This window comes from Pan paniscus, chromosome 21 (genome assembly GCF_029289425.2).
Source record: "Pan paniscus chromosome 21, NHGRI_mPanPan1-v2.0_pri, whole genome shotgun sequence".
NCBI lineage: Eukaryota > Metazoa > Chordata > Mammalia > Primates > Hominidae > Pan > Pan paniscus.
The window spans coordinates 62937195-62958738 of NC_073270.2; the positions used below are offsets into that span (position 1 = coordinate 62937195).

The 21544-nt window shown below is 49.0% G+C and overlaps 1 protein-coding gene across 1 annotated transcript in view; it reads right to left on the reverse strand.

The window, feature by feature from the left end:
* Positions 1 to 21544, reverse strand: part of BMP7 (bone morphogenetic protein 7) — a 96933-nt gene that overhangs the window by 16890 nt on the left and 58499 nt on the right. The window contains exon 3 of the mRNA XM_003806158.6: positions 17041 to 17189. Within this exon, the coding sequence (XP_003806206.1) occupies positions 17041 to 17189 (149 nt within the window). The remainder of the gene's footprint in view (positions 1 to 17040; positions 17190 to 21544) is intronic.

A 21544-nucleotide genomic window follows, 5' to 3' on the forward strand; every position in this document is an offset into this window, starting at 1 on the left:
ATGAGCTCTGGGCTAGTGAGGGAGGGAGTCGGGCCCAGGCAGGTTCAAAGCCCTGCCTCTGTCACTTAATGCACAGCTGGGGCTCAGGGCAGAGTTTTGCACACCCTAAGTGCTCAATAAATGCTAGCTCAGGGCAGAGCTTTGCACACCCTAAGTACTCAATAAATGCTAGCTCAGGGCAGAGCTTCGCATACCCTAAGTGCTCAGTAAATGCTAGCTCAGGGCAGTGGTCCAGACAGTAATGTAAGCTTGGGTGTCCCCAGCGTAGAGATGGCATTTAAAGCCAGAAGACTGGATGAGCTCGCCTGGGGAAAGTGTGTACAGCCTGACAAGCAATGTGAAGGTGGCCTCTGTGTTCCACTGAGAGGTCAGGGGAATGCAACGGAGACTGTGCAGGAGTACCCGGTAAGGAAGGATCTGGAAGACGCTTGGGCAGGAAGAATGGGGACACCAACAGGGTATGGGGTCCCAGAAAACAGGGGAGGAAAATAGAGGGAGCAAACTCCGTGTCCGTTGCTCTGCAGATGGACCTAAGAACACACTATCTATCCACTGGCTTTGACAATGATGAGGTCATTGGCAAATATATATGTAATACCATGTCTGGGGGTGATGAGTATTTCAAAGCCAAAAATAAAGCATCCAGTGGAAACAAAGCCTGTTTTACTCATGACAGCACAAGCTCAGAGAGGCTGAATAACCCGCCCAGGGATACCCGGCTTGGAAGCAACAAAGTAGAATCTGAACCCAGATGAGGATGACGGGGAGTTGGGAGGCTGAGCCTCTGCAGATACGGTGCCCCCAAGTTAAGTGGGAGGGGTCAGAGGCCAGCAAAAGCGATGGGCCTGTTCACATCTGGAATTAACTTCACCTGGAGTCCCCCAGACGGGCCAGAAGTCAAGAAACCCAGCCTCCCAGGACCAGATCAGCACCAGGGGGTTCACTTTGGTTTTTTAACAACTAGTGTTTAAAAGAACAAAATTTCCCCCACCCGCCGCTATTTTACCTTAACTCCCTTTAACGTTTGGCTTTCCTGCATTCTTGAGCGGGGTTTCCCGGAGTTCACCCATCTATAATTTGAATGGTTCTATAAAAGAAACCATTAAAGCTGAGCCCCTAGGAACTGTGTTTCCTCCACTAGAAGGCTTTTAGGGCAAAATAAAAATGCCTGGCCTGAAAAGCTGATGCTGTTCCAGATACCTTAAATCCACGCGCTGCAAAAAGTCTCTCTGCACCTCTGAGCGAAGGCGTCTGGCTTGCCTTGGGCAGCTGTCAGGACAGCCACATCCAGGGAGCCACAGCCTCAGCTGAGAAATGTCAGGACAGAGGGGCAAGAAGTGAGTCTCAAGGGTGTTTAAACCCGCATCTGCCACTAACCAGCCTGTGTGGGCTGAGAGAGGCAAGTTGTATGCTGGGGCCTGAATTCCTCATCTGTAAAATGGGGATGATGCCATGAGACTCATCTGTCCCCCCTTTCCGTGATAGCCAACCGGATTTTCATTAAGGCAGTTGTGCCTTACATAGCCTCCACCCTGGCCTTAGAGGTGGGGCCTGTGGTTTAATAAAAGGCAACTAATCCTCTGGCTACAGTGATTAGTTCGGGGATGAGCACATGACCCATTTTGGCCAATAAATGAAGGAGAAGTATCCTGGAGGTTTCTGGAAAAGAAGCCTCCCACTCTAGTGTCCAGAAGGAAGCCTGCCCTCTCTCTCTCTCTCTCTCTACACGATTGAGGGAGGAGGGATAGATGGAGCCACAGAAACAGGCACCATCTGGCAACCACAGGTGACCATGTTTCCAAAGAGGCCACCCTGGTAGAAGGCAGAACAGAGACCGGGTCTCTCCTGACATTGCTAAGTCACTGGATCAAGCCAGCCCTGAAGCCCGCATTCTCACCCCAGCCACTAAGATGAAAAACCCTTCGATTGCTTAGTCTGAACTGGTATTTTGGGTTGTTCTTGCCCCTTTCCTAGAGACTTGGGGACAGGGAGCATGGTGCCAGCCATCTGGGACCTGACATGGAACAGGTGCTCTGAGGACAGGTATGGAATCTTCCCCTTTGTCACCAAGTTTGGAAAAAGGTTCAGGTTTTTAACCTAAAGGCTGAACAACACCACAGCAGACGCTTATTCACCTTCAACAACAACAACAACAAAGGGATACAGAAAATACACTGGCAATTCCTAAAAAAAGTTTAATATGTAGTCTTCACGTGACCCAACAATTCCACTCCTAGGCGTGTACCCACGAGAACTGAAAACACGGGTTCACATGAAAAACTTGTACACAAGAGTTGGCAGCAGCATTATTTATGATGGCCAAAAAGTGGAAACAACCCGATGTCCGTTAACTAATGAATGGATAAACAAAATATGGTGAATCCATATAGTGGAATATTGTTTGCCATAAAAAGGAGTCATTTTCTGATCCATGCTACAACACGGACAAACCTTCAACTCGTTACACGAAATGGAAGAAGCCAGATACAAAAGCCACACATTGAATGATCCTATTTCTATGAAATGTCCGGAACAGGTAAATCCACAGAAACAGAAAGTAGCTTACTGGTTGCCTAGAGCTAGGGGTTGGGGGAGCAGGGAGTGGCTCTTAAGGGATATTTCGGAGTGATGGAAATGTTCTAGAATCAGACAATTGGATAGCTGCACAACAATGAGAATATACTAAAAAAAAAAAAAAAATCACCAAATTGCACTCTTTGAAATGGTGAGTTTTATGTTAGGAAAATTAGATCTCACATTTTTAAAAAAAATAAAAAGCAAAACAGGGGTGGGAATGACCCACTCACTGTGCCTTAGAGGGACAGTTTGTATGAATAAACAGTAAGGATGCCTACCGCAGTGTCTGGCTGTTTACCCAATAAATGCCTGCCTCACCAGCAGCAGACTGGGAGCTCATGGCCCACCCCATCCTCAACACAGCCCCAGGGCAGATGCCGCAACCTCACTTTGCAAAGGAGGAACAAGACTCTGAGTGAGGAAGGCCTTTGAGCTGGTCCATGGCAAGGCCAAGATTCGAACCCTGGTCTGTCAAAACCAAAGCCTGCATTCTCTGCCACAACAACCACAAGCCCTCATGCTGCAAACACACCCAAGGCCTCCCTTCCGTCTGGGTTTACAGTCAGTACTCAACTAGGGTCAAGGCTCCCCAGAAGGGGGTGGGACCTACACATGAGCTTGGAGGTCAGCACCCCAGGGGTGGGGAGGGGACAACTTCTTCCAACAGCTAGGTCTTTTTGTCCCTGTTATTCCTTGAAATGTCAAATGCCTGACTATAGTCATTTGGAGGAAATTGGACTGAAATACTCTGAACTCAGTTATCTGACTTTTTCTTGGGGTACAGGGGGCTCTGAAAACAATACCTGATGACTGCAAACAGAGGAAATCACAGAGAAGAACGTAGGCCCTGGAACATCTTGCTCAGAGCCCATTTGCGGGCAGCGACCTCCTATCCATCCCCAGGCGCCAGCACCGGCTATACAATTTGCAAGGCCCGGTGCAAAATGAAAATGCAGGACCTCTTGTTCAAAAGTGATTCATCATTTCAAGGTGGGGGCAGCAGAAGCAAACCCAGCACAGGGCCCTTCTAAGTTCACCCACACCTGTGAGGCTGGCCCCATCGCACACGCGTGACGCAGAGACAGGGTGCCATTCCACATGATTGGGACTGCACCATCAATCCTGTTTCATATCACTCTGCCCTTTACGTAATATATTGCAGACATATTTCCACATCGATGAAACACACACTGACCTTCTTCCTGGTGGCCACAGAGGAGCTTCCCATCTGGAAACACTGAGATAGAAGCATCCTTTGCCTCGTCCTCTTCTCCTAACGTAGGTTCTGTGTCCCAGGCTTGAACAACTAACTTGTTTTTTCACTGATTAATTCATTCAGCAACTGTTTATTGAGCACCTACTGTGTGCCAGGGGCTGGGGCACATCGGTGAATGAGAACGCAACCACCCTGGGAGCTGACTGGCGAGGGAGATCAGCTCAGGGGTGCACAGTGCTGTGTCTGATAGTGGCAACGACTAGGAGGAACCTAGGACAGGGTGGCAGGGACATGACAGTGGGGCACAGTGTACAGGGCAGAGTGAGCCATGGGAGGCTTTGGGGAGGGAATGTTCCTGGCAGAGGGAATGGCACATGCCAGGTTCATGAGAAATACACGGTGTGTGTCAGCACAGTGAAGAGGCCAGTGAGGTTGGAGAAGTGAGCCAGGAACCAGAGGGGTTGAGGCTGGAGATAGTGAGCAAGGAACCGGAGGGGGTGAAGCTGGAGAGAGTGAGCCAGGAATCAGAGGAGGTGAGGCCAGAGAGAGTGAGCGAGGAACCAGAGGGGGTGAGGCTGGAGAGAGTGAGTGAGGAGCCCGAGGGGGTGAGGCTGGAGAGAGTGACTGAGGAGCCCGATGGGGGTGAGGCTGGAGAGAGTGAGTGAGGAGCCCAAGGGGGTGAAGCCGAGGTGGGTATGGGGCTGGGTCACCTGGGGTCTCCCAGCCCAGTGGGGGATTTGGGCAGGGGGCAACGTGGCCAGGGTTCTGTGGTGGGAGACCCATTCTGAATGCCGTGTGGGGAACCAACAAGGCTGGGAGAGAGAGTGGTGGTCCAGAAGCGCGTCCGCTCCTGCCCGCCCCTCCTCCAGGCCCCACCACGCTCAGGGCCGGCCTCCCTGGGACCCTCACACATACTACCCTCCTCCTCCAACAAGCTCAACAACTTAGGGGAAGGATGGTCTCCTGCACCCACTGCTCCTGCACAGAAGCCAGCTTTAACGCTGGCTCCAAAGCTTGTTCACCAGACAGGCCACAGCCAGCATGGTGGGCCTGCCCACTCCAGCGCAGTGGGCATCGGGGCTGCCTCGGGCATGGTGGGATGTTTAGCAGTACCCTTAGCCTCTTCTCACTAATGCCAGTAGCACCTCTCCATGTCATGACAACCAAATATGTCTCCAGACATTGCTACATGTCCCCTGGGAGGAAAACCATCCCTGGTCAAGAGCCATGGCTGTACAAACACACTCCCTAAACAAGCCAAGAAAGGAAGATGTGTAAAGGTGAGTCATCGCAGCCGAGTCTGACCTACAAAACCCAAGAGAGAATGTAGTGCTTTATCAAGAAGAGATTAATGAACTTAGAAGGTGCATCATGAAGTATCAACCAGTGCCTGAAGATTCACTTACTGAACACGTGTTCATGCCTCGGGTACTCAGCCCAGCACTACCGTGTGCTTTGGGGTGCTCCAGAGGCAAGACAGGTGCAGGCTCTGGTGGGGCCAACAGAAGGGGCTCCCATGAGCCACTAAATGAGGAGGAGCATGCAAATTAGCCTGATTACACCTAGGAAGAAAGAAATGTAGGCCAGGTGTGGTGGCTAACGCCTATAATCCCAGCACTTTGGGAGGCCGAGGCAGGCAGATCACTTGAGGTCAGGAGTTTGAGACCAGCCTGGCCAACACGGAGAAACCCCGTGTTGTAGAGACTAAAAACCCCGTGTTAGTAGAGACTAAAAACACAAAGAAAATTAGCTGGACATCATGGTGCACGCCTGTAATCCCAGCTACTTGGGAGGCTGAGGCACAAGAATCGCTTGAACCTGGGAGACAGAGGTTGCAGTGAGCCGGAGATCGTGTCACGGCGCTCCAGCCTGGGTGACAGAGTGAGACTCCACTTAAAATATATATATATATAATATATACTATAATATATAATATATATAATATACTATATATTATATATTTTTATATTATAGTATATATGTTTTTATATATATTATACATATTTTATATATTATAGATATAAAATATACATATACTATATATTATATAGTATATATAGTATACATACTATATATTATATATTTTCTATTATAGTATATTATATAATATAGTATATACCATGTAATATAGTATAATATATATTATATAATTGTATATTATTGTATATGCAATATATATTATAAAATATGTATAATATAGCATATTATAGTATATTATATAATATATATTTATATCTATAAATTTATATATTTATTTATATTTATAAATTTATATAATATATACATAATATACTATATATTATATTATATACAATATATACTTATACATAGATATATAATATATACTATATAGTATATATAGTATATATACTATTACATATTATGTACTATTATATTATATAATATATACTATATATACTATAGTACATATAGTATATATTATATAATATAATAGTACATAATATGTAATAGTATATATACTATATATAATATATAGTATATATACTATAGTATATATAGTATATATACTATAGTATATACAGTATATATACTATAGTATATATACTATAGTATATACACTATAGTATATATACTATAGTATATACACTATAGTATATATACTGTATATACTATAGTATATATAGTACATATTATATATAAAATATAGAAGATATATTAATATATATTATGTATTTTTTATGTGTATATATATATAAAGCACATACTAACGTAGGTGCTCGTGTACAGATGTAACATGTATTTTGTTCTAATACCCCAGGAAGGGCTGAGAAAGGTTATTTTGCAGGAGAACAATTCCTTTTCATTTTATGTTATAAAATATCAGATTTAGTCAGTGCGCGTAACTATTTACTTTGATTATTTGTATTTAAATGTCCCGGACAAGTCACACTGGCTAGGGAGCCAGACTGCATCTGTAAGGCATAGGGGCGAGGTGAGTGAACAAATTGATGTAGGCAGGAAGGCAGGACCTGCATCATATTTTAACCATAAAATCTGAAACTTTGAGAAAGTTTGAAAATATATTTTAGCAGAGGTTTAATAGTTTTTTTTTAAAGCCTGCAGATTTGCCCAAGAATAGCAGATTTTGAAAAACAAAAACAAAAACAGGGTGCCTGATTGAATTTGAATTTCAGATAAACATATAATGTTTGCAATACGGGGGACATGCTGAAGTAAGCGATTCTTTGTTGTTTGTCTAAATTCAAATTTAACTCGGCATCTTGTATTCTATCTGCCAAGAGATTCTCCTCAAGGGTGGGATAGAAAGGCTTTCCTGCGGTATAATAACTGAGCCCTCTGCAGGCTGCAGCTGCCAGGTGGGAAAGGGGCCCGGCCTACCTGACAGGCAGGTAGAGGGGCCCAGAGGTCATGGCTTTGCTGGTTTCTTCATTGGGACTCAGTGCTTGTCTCTCTGTGGTGTGTTTTGTTGCTTTTGGAAGTCTTAGTTTTTAAGTTACCATACAGTAAAATCGACCCCTTTTGGTATGCCCATCTGTAAGCACTAGCGCGTGTACAGACGCCGGTACCCAGCTTCAATCGGGATACAGAGCAACTCCACGCCACAAAGAACTCTCTGAGCTGCCTTTTAGCTCAGTGGCTCCCAACTGGGGTGATGCTGCTCCCCAAGAGACATGTGGCAATGTTTGAGACATTTTTGGTTGTCGTAACTGAGCAGTTGCTACTGGCATTGAGTGGGTGGAAGCCAGGGAAGCTGTCAACATCCTACGATGCATAGGACAACCCCCAACTGAGAACTACCCAGTAGTGCCAAGGCTGGGAAACTCCGCTTTATAGTCACATGGCTCCGACCGCCGGCCTCTGGCAGACACTGACCCACTCACATCACTATAACTGCATTTTCTAGATATTTCATACCAATGGACTCCTGCACTCTTTTGCATTGGCTTATTCCAACCTGCACAATACCTTTGAGATCATCCACGTAGCTGCATTTCAATAGTTCATTCCTTTTTGCTGTATGTAAGTAGCATAATTTGTTTATCCATCCATCTGGTGGCTTCCAGCTTTGGTGATTACTCATATAATGAGAGACATCATGTGCAGGTTTTGGGGTGAACTTACCTTGGCATTTTTCTGATGTAAAGCAGAAATTGAGTCCTTTACATTGCCAAAACCAGCCCTTTGCACGCTGTAGGCGCCCTCTGTTCACAAAGCATCACAGCTACTGTTGTCTGAAGAGGCCAGGAAAGCTGTCTGACCAGACCTTTGCTCCGATGGTCCAGAGCAGATTGGAGAAGGCCCAATCATTGCAGGGAGGTGAGGCAGAAGCGGCTGGTGTGGACCCCACAGCCATGCCCAGCCCCCTCGTGCCTGACCTTCCTCCATCCATGAACGCTGCACATTAGACCCTTTCCAGCATCCCCTGCAGCTCCTGCTGGGGATGGATGCTGCAGGCTTCTCAGAAGTGTCTTCTCCCCAAAAAAGGTAGGCACATGATGAGATAAACATCCTTCCTCCTTGCCTACTGCATTTTCCTTCCATGCTTGTGGACATGGAGGCAGCCACATTGCCAACCATGATGAGAGAGCCTCAGGACAAAATGTCAACACTGTCAAGGTGATGGGGCCGGAAGGGAAAAAGCCTCGAGTCTGTTGATACTCTAGCCCAGGGGCCAACAAACTACAACCTGCAGGCCATATCCAGCCCACTGCCTGTTCTTGCAAATAAAACTTTATTGGAACACAGTCGATGCACAGTCAGGAACACATGATCTGTGGCTACTCTCACACTAAACAGCAGGCAAAAACGAACGCCTGACCCTCAAAGCCTAAAATATCTACTCTCTGGTACTTTACTGAAGATGAAAACCTTTGCTGACCCTGACTCTAACCAACCCTAGATCCACTCACTTCCAGACTTGTAGGGAAAACCATCAGTGTCCTCATGAGATAAGACATCATTATTTTCTATTATTTGCCAGTATAAGTATTCTGGGTACAGTTGATTCCATCGTTGCTTCTCAACAAAAATGAAAACCCACCAATGTATACCAAGCACCGTGCTAAGCCCGTTCCACGCATCGCTCCTCGCTGGAATCTCCCAAGGTAGAACTGTGACCCCACATTTACAAAGGAGGAAAGCAAGGTCACAGGCGCAAAGTCACCTACCGGGGACCCAATGCTAGGGAGTACAGAGTTGGAGTCCACACCCTGGCCCAGCCGACTGGAGCCTGTGAGCTCGACCCCTGCACCATCTGCCAATGAGTCCAGGCGACGGCAGGGAAAAGGATCCCCCAAAATTCAGAGAGACTGCCCAGGCATAGATGTAGGTGACCTACGGGGACCCCAAAGGTAGGAGGGATTCACTGAGGCATAGAGGGAAAGGCCTTCTAAAAGGAGCCTGGTGGAGATAGGACTCAGAGTGAGCTGAGGACAGGGCCCAGCCGTGCATCCTGGCACCGCTGGCAAACCCCAGACGACTTGAGCAAAATCGGCATGGCCAGCCCGAGGAACCCAGCGAACTCTGCGGAAAGACCCTGGAGAGCAGGCAGGGAGCACAGTGAGGCCCCTTGGTAAAGGAGGGGATGCAGCCCACCCACGCCGCACAGGGGTGGCATCTCGGTTTCCTTGTGGCTTTTTTGTTTTCCAGGCCCAGGGCTACAGGCTACCCTTCCAAGGCCCACAGCACAAGAATGTTTCTCATTAATTGTGAAAAACACATTCACTCCAGCCATTTCTCTGGGTGGACCGAGGCCCAAGTGACAAGTGAGAACTTAGTTAACACTTGTGACATCTGCCTGGCCCCAATTACCCAATTCCACCCTCCCTATTCCTGCCGTCCCAGCCCTGGAAGGACCGATCCCAGCCACTGGGTCATCAGGCTTTCTCTTTTCTCTCCCTCTCCGGCTTCTGGACAAACAGGATGTGAAGCAATCGCATGGAGCGAAGGCACCTTGGAGCCAGCTGCGCCGTGGGCGGCATCGCTCACCAGCCTTGGCTTTGTGGGGCTTAGTTTCCGCAGCCGCCGCAGGCGAGTGGCTCACCTCCTGGCTCCTTCCTCAGCTGCCACAGCTGAGTGTCACACTTGGACAGCACATGCCCTTCAATCCTTTAAATGCTCTGCAATCCCATCCAATTCAATCTGGAGTGAGCATGAAGTAAGACACGTGCTCTCGTGTGTCACAGGAGAGACGCTCAGGGCTTTCTGCATGCAGATAGCCAAAATGCACATGCTCCTGACCCCCAGCAGACTTACTTCAGGAAACAAAGATGGGGTGCAGGAGGGAGAGAGGTGCCCCATGACCTTGGAGCTCAGGGTATGGAGAGCCAGCGCTTACTGGAGCTGGAGAAAAGGGTCCCCAACGAGGGAGTATAACATGAGGCAGACAAGGGCTCCCCGATCATCTTCTTGGATCTGAGAGGCAGGGCTGATTGACATGGCCCTCCTGAGTCGCGAGTGATTTCTTCTGCAAACAAGGAAGAGGAGGGAGACACCATGAACCAGGACAAAAGGCTGCAGTCCCTTTCTTGGGACAAATGACCTGGTGCTTCCATGTCTGCAAGGACGACAGTCTCCCCAGCCCAAACCAGTCTTCATCTCTCTGCAGCAGGCTTTGCGGGTAGAAGACGGCACAAGGAAAATGGGCGTATTGATTTGTAGAGCAGCAGGAAGCCCTTCTGAACCATACTCAGAGCCTCAGACCTCATCTGCATGGCTTCACCCCTGCCCTTCAGTACATGGTCTCTCGTTCCTGGTCGGCCTCCTCCTAGAAGAATGTGAGCAACACAACAGCCAAATCTTCATTTTGTTCAAGGCTGTGCCCCTGCTGCTTCCAACAGTCCTTGGCTCATTGTAGGGGCACAACAGTCCTTGGCTCATTGTTTGTTGAGTGAATAACTGTGCTTCCAACATAGGTGGAGAGGCTATTTGCTGTAGGAAACTTGTTCTAACAACCAGAGGCGGGGGTGGGGGAAGACCATCATTCATCATTCACTCCCCATGCTGCGATGCAGGGCCCACGAAAACACTATAATGTCTCTTAAAATCGGAAGATAAAACATGAACTTTTAGTGTCTAAGAAAGTTTTGGTTTTTAATTCAAAGCTGGGCACCTGCAATTCCAGCTACTCAGGAGGCTGAGGCTAGAGGATCGCTTGAGCCTGGACAGCCTGGGCAACATAGCAAGACCCCATCTCAAAAATAATCTTAATTTTTAATTCACCCAGAATTATAATTTTCATCTTGATATCAACATGGCCATAAAACATACTTTTTAATTTAATTTTTTTTTTTTGAGACAGAGTCCCACTCCGTTGCCCAGGCTGGAGTGCGGTGGTATGATCTCGGTTCACTGCAACCTCCACCTCCTGGGTTCAAGTGATTCTCCTGCGTCAGCCTCCCGAGTAGCTGGGACTACAGGCGCACACCAACACACCTGGCTAACTGTTGTATTTTTAGTAAAGACGGGGTTTCACCATGTTGCCCAGGCTGGTCTCAAACTCCTGACCTCGTGATCTGCCCGCCTCAGTCTCCCAAAGTGTTGGGATTATAGGCATGAGCCACCGCACCCGGCCCTAATTTTTTTTTTTTTGTAATGGAGGGAGGAGCCCATAGAAGTCAAGGGCAGCCCTGGTCACTTCTGCAAAGGGGGCTCCCACAGTGAGTCCTGCAAGAAGCCTACTGTCTTCTGAGTGCTTTTTAGAAACACTTTCCTTCCCAGGTGAAAAGCCAGGTAAGACCTAACATGTTAGAGGGTCCTGGGGTCTCTACCTCCGGACGGCCAGGCTGGGTCCCCTGCAGGGGCTCATCTGCCCCTCCAAACCCCATCCTGAGGCTGCAGCCTGGTGAACACATTCCTTGGAAGATTTTCCAGCAAAGAGGAAGGGAGTTGGAGTCACAATCCTCTGGCCAAAGCCCAGGTCTACACCTGGGAGTCATGAGAAAGTTCCCCAGCCTTCTCAGCTTCTATTTCCTCATCTATAAAATGTTGGTGATATCAATTGTGCTACCTGGGCAGGATTATTGAGAACTAAATAAATCAACAATTAGAACATCTAACATTCATGAGCACAGACAGGGTGCTGGGCCCAGGATTCAGCATGTTCTGAGAACTCACTTTCTTCTTCCAGCCGCCTACAGAATCCGTGAAGGTATTATGTTCGTGGAACAGACAAAGGAACAAGACCCCAAGAAGTTGGAGTAGCTGCTGAGACCACACAAAGGTGACTGAGGAGCTGTGCTATGACAGGGCCAGGGGTGCCAGAGTATGTTTGTGCAGGGGTTGCTAGTCCATCCTGCTTCTAAAAGCTGCACCCACACTGGCAGCTCAGGGCCTGGCTTGTAGGGAGGGTTCCCCTGCCTTAAGGCCACAAGGTGGGAGGAGCCCCGAGCTGCAGGATTCCCTCCACTCAAAGGTGCCTTGCCTCTCCTCTCCTCTCCCCTCCTCTCGCTCTCCTCTCCCCCTTCTCTCCTCTTGCTCTCCTCTCCTCTCACTCTCCTCTCCCCCTTCTCTCCTCTTGCTCTCCTCTCCTCTCCCCTCCTCTCGCTCTCCTCTCCCCCTTCTCTCCTCTCGCTCTCCTCTCCCCCTTCTCTCCTCTCGCTCTCCTCTCCCCCTTCTCTCCTCTTGCTCTCCTCTCCTCTCCCCTCCTCTCCTCTCGCTCTCCTCTCCCCCTTCTCTCCTCTCGCTCTCCTCTCCTTTCCTCTCCCCTCCTCTCCTCTCGCTCTCCTCTCCCCCTTCTCTCCTCTCGCTCTCCTCTCCTTTCCTCTCCCCTCCTCTCCTCTCGCTCTCCTCTCCCCCTTCTCTCCTCTTGCTCTCCTCTCCTCTCCCCTCCTCTCCTCTTGCTCTCCTCTCCTCCTCCTCTCTATCCTCTCCTCTCGCTCTCCTCTCCCCCTCCTCTCTATCCTCTCCTCTCGCTCTCCTCTCCCCCTTCTCTCCTCTTGCTCTCCTCTCCCCCTCCTCTCTATCCTCTCCTCTCGCTCTCCTCTCCCCCTCCTCTCCTCTCACTCTCCTCTCCCCTCCTCTCCTCTCGCTCTCCTCTCTATCCTCTCCTTTCTCACAGGGCTCTGGGCAGTGCTAGATTCACCCCGGGTCTCTGACACCAGCATCCAGCATGGGCTGTAGGACACAGCCAGTCCATGGGTGGGAAGCACAGCCTGGGGGCTGGAACAAGTGGAGAGGCTGCCTCTCCTCTCTTCTGTATTAAGGGAAAGACAAACAGACTCCAGCCCTCATTCCTGTAGCACCAGCCCATCCCCAGGGAGATGAGACCAGGCTCCCCGCTCGGCCTCCTCCTGATGAGCTGCAGGTGCCTGGGAGTTTATAGGCTTCTCCCCGCGAGGGCACGCTGGCCTGGAGCAGAGCCCCAGCTGCGGCTGCTCCGCATGGTGACTCACAGGAGGGCCCAGCTGGGAGGAAGAGGGAAAAGACGCACGCTTCCTGGGTGGTCTCAGAAGGGCACCTCCGCACTTTGACCTCGAGACCCCCCACCACCCGTGGCCAGATGGGAGGGAAGGAGGACGCCATCTGGGCTTTGGAGTTTTGGAGACCACTGGCAGGCAGGGGCTCATGTGGGGTTAAACACCAGCCTTCTGAAAGAAGGTCTGCGATGGCTGCGCCCCACTAGAATGGAAACACGCTGGCCCAAATTACTATCCTCCACATGCCCATTGTGTGCATGAGAAAAGCGAGGCCCCAGGAGGTGTCCGGGCTCCAAATTCCAGCAGCTGCTGGGGGCTCCTCTCCACCCACGCACAGTGTAACTGCCTAGTGGTTGCAAGGTTCAGGTGACCCTGTCTCTACCCCTTCTGGATGATGACATGGGCGCTGCTGCCTGGGCACCTGTCTTCTCTGGGTGCTGGTGCAGGCAGGATATCCTCTGAGTTAATATCAGTAAGAGGTCCCCAGGGTAGGGACCAGGGTCTCTGCAGCCAGCTCAGGGCCAGGCACAAAGCAGGTGTGCACTGATTTGTCGGATGCGCACTGCCTCCCACAGGCCCTGCTGCCCTTCCCCGTGCAGGATCTGGCAGGGGAGGGTTGAGACCCAGAACCCGAGGGGTACCTGTCAGCCCAGGCAACATCACGCAAACAGGCTGCCCTAAGCACCGTGCACGACTTTGCCAGAGTGTTGTCACTGGGCCAGGCCTCAAGTTACCCAAGTCTTATTTTAAAAGGTGGCTAAGGAATAAAAAACTACGTATTGGGTGCAGTGTACACTACTTGGCTGACAGGAGCACTAGAATCTCAGACTTTATGATTTGCCCATGGAAACAAAACCACATGTACCCCTAAAGCTACTGGGGAAAAAGGGCATATTCCTGGGCGCATCGTCCGAGATCCTCCACGGTGGGTCTGAAATGGAGCTCAGGCACCCGCATGTGCAGTTTGCCCCCTAGGGTGACCCTGATGGACGCCAGGCTTGAGATCCTCCACGGTAGGGAAAACAAAGCATTTTCACAGCCATGATGTCTCGAAAATCCTAGACTCACTTGCTCTTTAGCTCATCCCCAAGAGGTCCAAAACTCCACACAGCCAACTGGCCATTATACACTTTGCCCCTCCCTGACAATCCGAGTGGGTGATCCTCCCCTGACTTGGGCAACCACACAAAACTCACTGCCTGGGCGCGCACAGCACCTGGACAAGCCAAGTCACTGGGCGGTGGCACCACACCCGGCCCCCAGGGCCCTGCCCAGGAGGAGCAAAGATGGTGTCCCGGAGTCAGAGGGGGTCAGGGACACAGCATCTAATCCTTGATCTGACTCTAGATAGCAACCTGCAGCCACTAGGCTGCAAGGAATGGAGAGGGTCTCAGGTGGGCTCTGAAATATGGAGCCCCGGCGGGTTCTCAGGAGCCTCCATTTCCTGCCTGTACCACGGGGATGTGAGCCATAGCATCTACCTTGCTGGGTAATTGTGAGGATCACAAGAGACAGTGGTGCTTCGTAGCAACCACACACTGAGCAATTAAACTCTTCACTTGCATGAGCTCATCTAATCCCTCACAACCGCCCTTGGAGATGGAAACTATTATTAACCCCATTTTCCAGATGAGACACATTAAGTGACTCACCCTAGGTCACAAGGCCGGAAATAGCAGGGCTAGGATCTGAACCTGGGGAGCCTGGCTCGGGAGCCCGAGCTCTAACCATCAGGCAGCACTGCCTCCACCAATGCTGAGCCTTTCTCCATAACCTGGACGATGGGGGAGTAGGTGCTGGAGGTGAAAGGGGCAAAAGGACTCTGACTGTGTCTGGGGGGAATGATGAGGGCAGGACTGGTAGTAAGAGGAGCTGGCCACAGGGCTGGCGTCAATTAAGACAAAATCACCTGAGCCAGCAGAACAGGCAAGACAGAGAAGCACAGAACCCACTGGGGCCCAGCTGGAAGGTTTCCCCAACATCTACAAGTCCACAGAAATGTGTTACTAAAAATAGAAAAATTAGCCGGTGTGGTGGCGGGCGCCTGTAGTCCCAGCTACTCAAGCAGCTGAAGCAGGAGAATCGCTTGAACCTGGGAGGCAGAGGTTATAGTGAATCGAGATCGTGCCATTGCACTCTAGCCTGGGTGACAGAGACTCCATCTCAAAAAAAAATAAAACTACAAATAGACAATGCCACCTCAGGAATTGGTCCTAGAGCTACACTCAAACGAAAAATGACCTACACACCAAGGTTTCCCACTGAAGCCCTGTTTGTGAGACCAAAAGACTAGAAAACACCTAGGCATCCATCCCAGGAGAGCTGGGTATGTCAGTTTTGGTGATCATGATGACGAGGATGATGACTGCTCTCCTTTACATGTGTATTACAGTTAGGTCCTGTTCTAAGCCTCATTACTCAAAGCACGGTCCAGGGACCAGCAGCTTCTGTCACCTGGTGGCTATCTGAGAACACAGACTCCTCTGCCCCAGGCCAGCTGAATCAGAATCTGCATTTTACCAAGATGCCTGGGAAAATCCTACGTACATTAAGGCACCATTTTTAAAAACTCTTCCCATAATAACCCATTACATCTTGTAACAACCCAATGGCCCAAATCTTCTCATCACCTGCATGCTGGATGAGAAAGCCCAGGCTCTGACAGGTTAGGGAAATTGTCCAACGTCACACAGTGTGTGGGTGGCAGAGCTACATGGACACAAAACACATGGAACAAGGAAGCTCTTTAACGGCTGACAGGACCAATCTCTGAGATAAGTCAGCTGGAGAACACTGTATATGCCAGGCCACCATTTATGGGAGAGGGGAAAAACAGAAAGCCGAATCTCCATGTAATTGCTGAAATACCCAGAGAGCATCTCTGAAAAGACAGAAACAGCAGTTGTCCCTGGGAAGTGGAACTCAGCAGCTGGAGAAGAAAGTGGGAGGGAAACTATTTAGTGTTACACATGTATTGCTCATAGCTCCAAAGGCAAACATTGTGAAGGTGTTTATTCAAAAATAAATGAAAAAAATTTTTTGTTCATAAAACTGGTGGAAGGAAGAAGCTACACAGCTGGAAACCATCACCACTGAATTTTAAGCAAAGTCAAGCTACAAGATATCATTTGTTATCTGTTTGGGGTGGGGAAAAATTAGCATAGAGAAATCCATTCCCACTTCTCCACCCACCATCCTTCCTTCTTCCCTTCTCAAAGGAGGCAGAACTGTGGTGGGAATGAGAGGTGTGGGGGAGGGCAGACTCACAATGGATTCTCCAGGAATTGGAGAGTCAGACCCACATTCAGGTTCTAATGTGGAAGGGACTAATGCCTTGCACAATGGCAATTTTGTCCCACAGGGCACAATCTGGCGATGTCTGGAGACATTTTTCGGTGTCACAACTGGGAGATGCTACTAGCATCTAGTGAGTAAGAGACCGGGGATGCTGCTAAACACCCTGCAGTGCACGGAACAGTCCAGAATGTCCTGTGTCCTGTGGTGTCACCTTGGGGCTCTAGCTAAAGTGCAGGTTCTGATGCAGCAGGTCTGGGGTGGGCCCAGGATTCTGCATTTCTCATAAGAGGGCTGCCCTCACCCCTGCTGATATGGGACCACCCTTTGTGTAATGAAGCCTTACCCAATTCTGCTATGACCAAACATGTAATCTTCTTGTGAAAAGAGGGGAAGGGGCTGCTTCTGGTTTGGATCAAAAGGCTGAACATGGAGTACTGGTTGGGAGGGGTGGGGAAGCCTGTTTGTAGTGAAGCAAGCATGAGTACTGCTGAGACCCTCCTGAAGTCCAGGAGCACAGGCTGCATTAGGACTGGCAGTGGCCAGGGGACTCACCATCCAGCGTCTCCACCGAGAGCTGCAGGCCCAGGTTGTGCCGTGGATTGACCACCCAGTGGTTGCTGGTGGCTGTGATGTCAAACACCAGCCAGCCCTCCTCCGAGGCCCAGAGGGTACGGCTGTCGAGCAGGAAGAGATCCGATTCCCTGCGAGAGAGGAGGAGAGACACGGGCTTCGCGTTAGCCAGGTCACAGCTCCACTACCCCAACAGATGGGAAGCAGAGCCTCATGGGGTGGGAGGGGAGGGAAAGAGTCCACTGGTCTCCGACAAGTGGGAACATCAGACCAAAATCCAGGCACAAAGACCCCTCAGTAGCTGTGGTGAGGAAAGAGAGTGCAGAAGAGCTACAAAGAGATACACGCAGGGAAAAGGCAGCTGTTACAAGGCAATCTCACCCCACAAATTGTTAAGGGCATCCCAGCGAGACAGAGTACAGGAAGACAGGGATTATGCAGCCTCCGTGTTGCTGGAAGAGTCTCAGAGAGCAGAAGTTGATAGTGACTGAACTATTCACCATGTGCCAGATACTGTCCCACGGGCTCAACACTACACTATCTCATTCAATTCCCACAACCCGAAGCTGTGGGAATATCATTTCCACTCAATTTATGGTAAAGCCATGATTTGCCCAAGGTCATTTAACCGGGAAGTTGCCAAGCTGGGGTTTCAGCCCAGTTACCTGTGTACCAGAGCAGATACTCTTCATTTCCAGGACGTGCACCATCTTCATGAGCCCACCAAGAGTTAGGAGGTGAATCTCTGGACTGATGGTATTAATAGTGAAAATCCTTTCATTCTCTCTTCCTTACTTTTTACAGTAGCAAAATGGGTAAAATCATAATTAGCTTGACAGGGGATGGAGGGTGAATGGGTGGTTGGATGGATGGGTAGATGGGTAGGTGAGTGAATGGATGGGTACGTGGGTGAATGAGTGGATGGATGGATGGATGGTTGGATGGATAAGTGAATGGATGGGTAGATGAGTGGGTGGGTGGATGGATGGATGGATGAGTAGATGGGTGGGCAGGTAGGTGAATGAGTGGATGGGTAAATGGGTGGATGGATGGATGAATGGGTAGATGAGTAGATGAATAAGAGGGTAAATAAGTGGATTGTTACATTTCTGGATAGTAGAATTCTAGTATGAAAGATCTTCATAACATTTCTTGCACACTTTTAATAAGAATTCAAAGTTTCAATACTTTGAGTCCTTTAATAGTCAACTAGAATATTTATACCTCTGTGTTGTACCAGAAACCAAGGCATAATGATGAACAACATGACACTGGTCCCTGCCCCAGGGCAACAACAGTCTCTATCATACCTGGAGTTATCTAATCTTCCTGGTGATTATAGTGAATCTTGTCTGCTCACACGTAAAGATGTCAGGCATATCCTTTATGGAGCACTTACCATATGCCAGGCTCCAGGTTGAAATGCCTGACCAGTCTCATGTCACTTAGTTCTTACAACACTCTGTAGGGTAGATAATATTCCCCATGCCATTGTGCAGAACTCAAAACTGAGGATCCGAAAGGTCAAGTTGTTTGCCCAGGGTTATGCCACTAGGACAGTCCAGGCAGGACTGGAAACCAACCAGGCTACCTGCAAGCCCAAGCTTGCAAATGTACACAAAGACAGTTCTTCTGGACACTGCCTTTTCAGAGCCTTTCACCAGTCAACCTCGTTGGAATGTAACCCACTAAGCCACAGGCAGGAGCCGAGCCACCCATGTCCCCTTTGATGAGGCACACATCTCCGGCTGGCTCCAGCCCCCAGCTCTCCGTACTAACACTGCAGACAGCCACCGCTATTTATCTTCCTGTCTGACCTGGACAACTCTAGGTTTGTGAGGTCTGCTAGATCATCCTTCTGCTGCATGCCATAATATGTTAGACATTCGTCAGGCACATCAATGTGAACAAGGCTCAGAGAAGACACACGGGAAATAGATCTGTAATGTTAGCAAGTATTGGGAGATTAACAGACCCGGAGAAGCCTACACAGGGAAGAAGAACCAGGGTCAGAAACAGACAGGAACCGAGGCAGGTGCGAGGGCACAGGGCAATTTTCTCAGGCACAAGCACAGAAGGAACGAATCGGAGCTGCTTTTCCCTCTGGGCCTCTCTCCATCCAAAACTCTGGGGGACAGAATCCAGTTGGCCCAGTCAATCTATGTGCCCACTCCTAGCCATGGGAGGGTGGGCACCCCACAGCAATGGACACATCACCAGGACCACAGATGGGCGCAGGAGTCACCTCATCCCATGCCACCTCAAACTCTCCTTTTTAAGTAATATTCAACGACCCCCAGAACCTGATTCAGAAAATGCTTAATTCTGTTATTGCTGTGGTTTCAATGTTTTGTCCTTCCCAAGACTCATGTTGAAAATCTCCAATGCATCATTATTAAGAGGTGGGCCCTTTAGGAGGTGATTAGGCCATTGGGGATGGATTGATGTCTTTATGAATGGGTTTGAGGGAGAAAGTCTGGACTCTTTCTGTTTTTCCATCTTCGGCCATGTGAGGACACGGCAACGAGGTGTCATCTTGAAGCAGAGGGCAGCCTTCACCAGACACTGACCCTGCCAGCGCCTAGATCTTGGACTTCCCAGTCTCCAGGACTATAAGGAATGAGGTGTTTGTTTTTTGTTTGTTTGTTTGTTTGTTTTTAAAGATTGTAAAGGACTCATTCCTCTCTCAAGCACAGAGAGATGACAGAAGCAAGGAAGTCTTTTTAGAGCCACACAGGACTTTGAAGACCCTAAGTTTACCTTTCACATCCAAACTGAATTAAAATCATGAGATTATTTTTTATGACTCATTTACTTCTTCTTCCCCATGCTCTTTTAGAGGTAGTTTCAGGCTGGCTTCGGGGATGTCTACACAGATTTTAAACTTATAAACAAGAATTTCCTGCTGTCTTATCTCCAGTTTGCCTGGATGACTTTCCTGGCTTTGAAAAGCTACCAAGGTTGTCAATGAACCATTAGCGATTCTCAACAATTAACAGATGAGACAAGAAGCACCACTCCAAGTCGAAACAACTTCTCCTACTGAATCAGGCTCCCAAGGCCCCTGTAGGAAATATCCACACCTCAGCACAGAAGTCACAAACCCAGGTGGTGATTTTGCTGGAAAATTGTTATTAGCAGGAAAATGTGACCAGATATCTGGACAGGCCCTCGAGGACAGTAAAACAATGAATGGTAACCAGAGGAACAGAGTGAGACCTTTAAACAGAGAACGCCTCGCCAAACGATACTGAGCATTCTCTTATTGCAGGCTATGACACTGAGGCCAGATGCTACAGGCCAGCACTGACTCATCCATGAATCAACGTGAATGCGTCAACTCCCCTCCTTCAAGTCATAGTTTGCAATTTGTCCCAGGCACACTTAGGAGAGCCAAATCTTCATTAGAAGGCATTGGGAGACAGGAGCCTTGCTGAGATGGGTCGAGTGTGAGATGTTAACACGGGCTTTGCTCTCAGACTGAGAGCCCAGGCATGAGGTTGGACCTCATGGAAAGGACAAGGAAGGAATTACTCAGCAGCCAGGTCCAGTCTGACAGCTCGGAGAGGGGGAATTTCTAGCTACCACCTTGAGCATCGTAAAAGAACACTGGTTCTTACAACCAGGAGAGCACTGAAGGAGCCCTTTGTGACATTTTTATTTACCTTGAACACACTGGCCTCCCCAGCCCAGCCCAGGTGAGAGAAGAGGTAAGGAAGGCTCAGGGTGAAAGGCCCTGAGGAACCTAAATGCGTTCTTTCACCTTCGCCACTGCTGAGAATCTCGGTGCTTTCCACGCCTCGGTTCTCTGAATCTCCCCGCCAGCCCTATGAAATGATCAAAGTCCCGTTACTGTTTTACAGATGAGAAAAGTTGGGGTCAGTGAAATGAAGCCAGTTGTCTCCAGGGACACACCTGATAAGTGGCAGAACCAGGCGACAGCACAGGAAACCTGACTCAAGAGCCTGAGCGCTTAAACCCTGCCACCTCCTTCACTCACCTGGGGATAAGAGACACATAGGAAGATGTCAAATCCTGTATGATACGTGTTGTCATCACAGCGTTGTGTGGGGCAGAGTAAATACTAGAGGGGGATGAAACCCAGGTGATAGAGAAGGGATAAGGCAAGGTTACGCCAGATAATTCCCGTGTCTTGGTTTCCTCTTATGTAAAATGAGAATAATGCCATCTTCTTCAATGATTAGGAAGAGCCAGGTTAAGACCAGCCTGGAAGACACTCCTGGAAGAGCATCTATACTTATTACAAGGTATGTCAGTGTTGGTGTCTATTCTCTGCTAAACTTCAGGAAATCCTAGGATGGGGACTTTACATGTCTTGGTCCCAGAGGTTATGTGACTTGCCCATGATTCTCCAGTCAACAGACCACTTGTCCATTCCAAGAATGTTTACCTTGGACTCCAAAATTTGTCAGAAAAGTGTCCTATGTTCACAGTAGTGTTAGATTTTCTGCAAATAACAGCCACC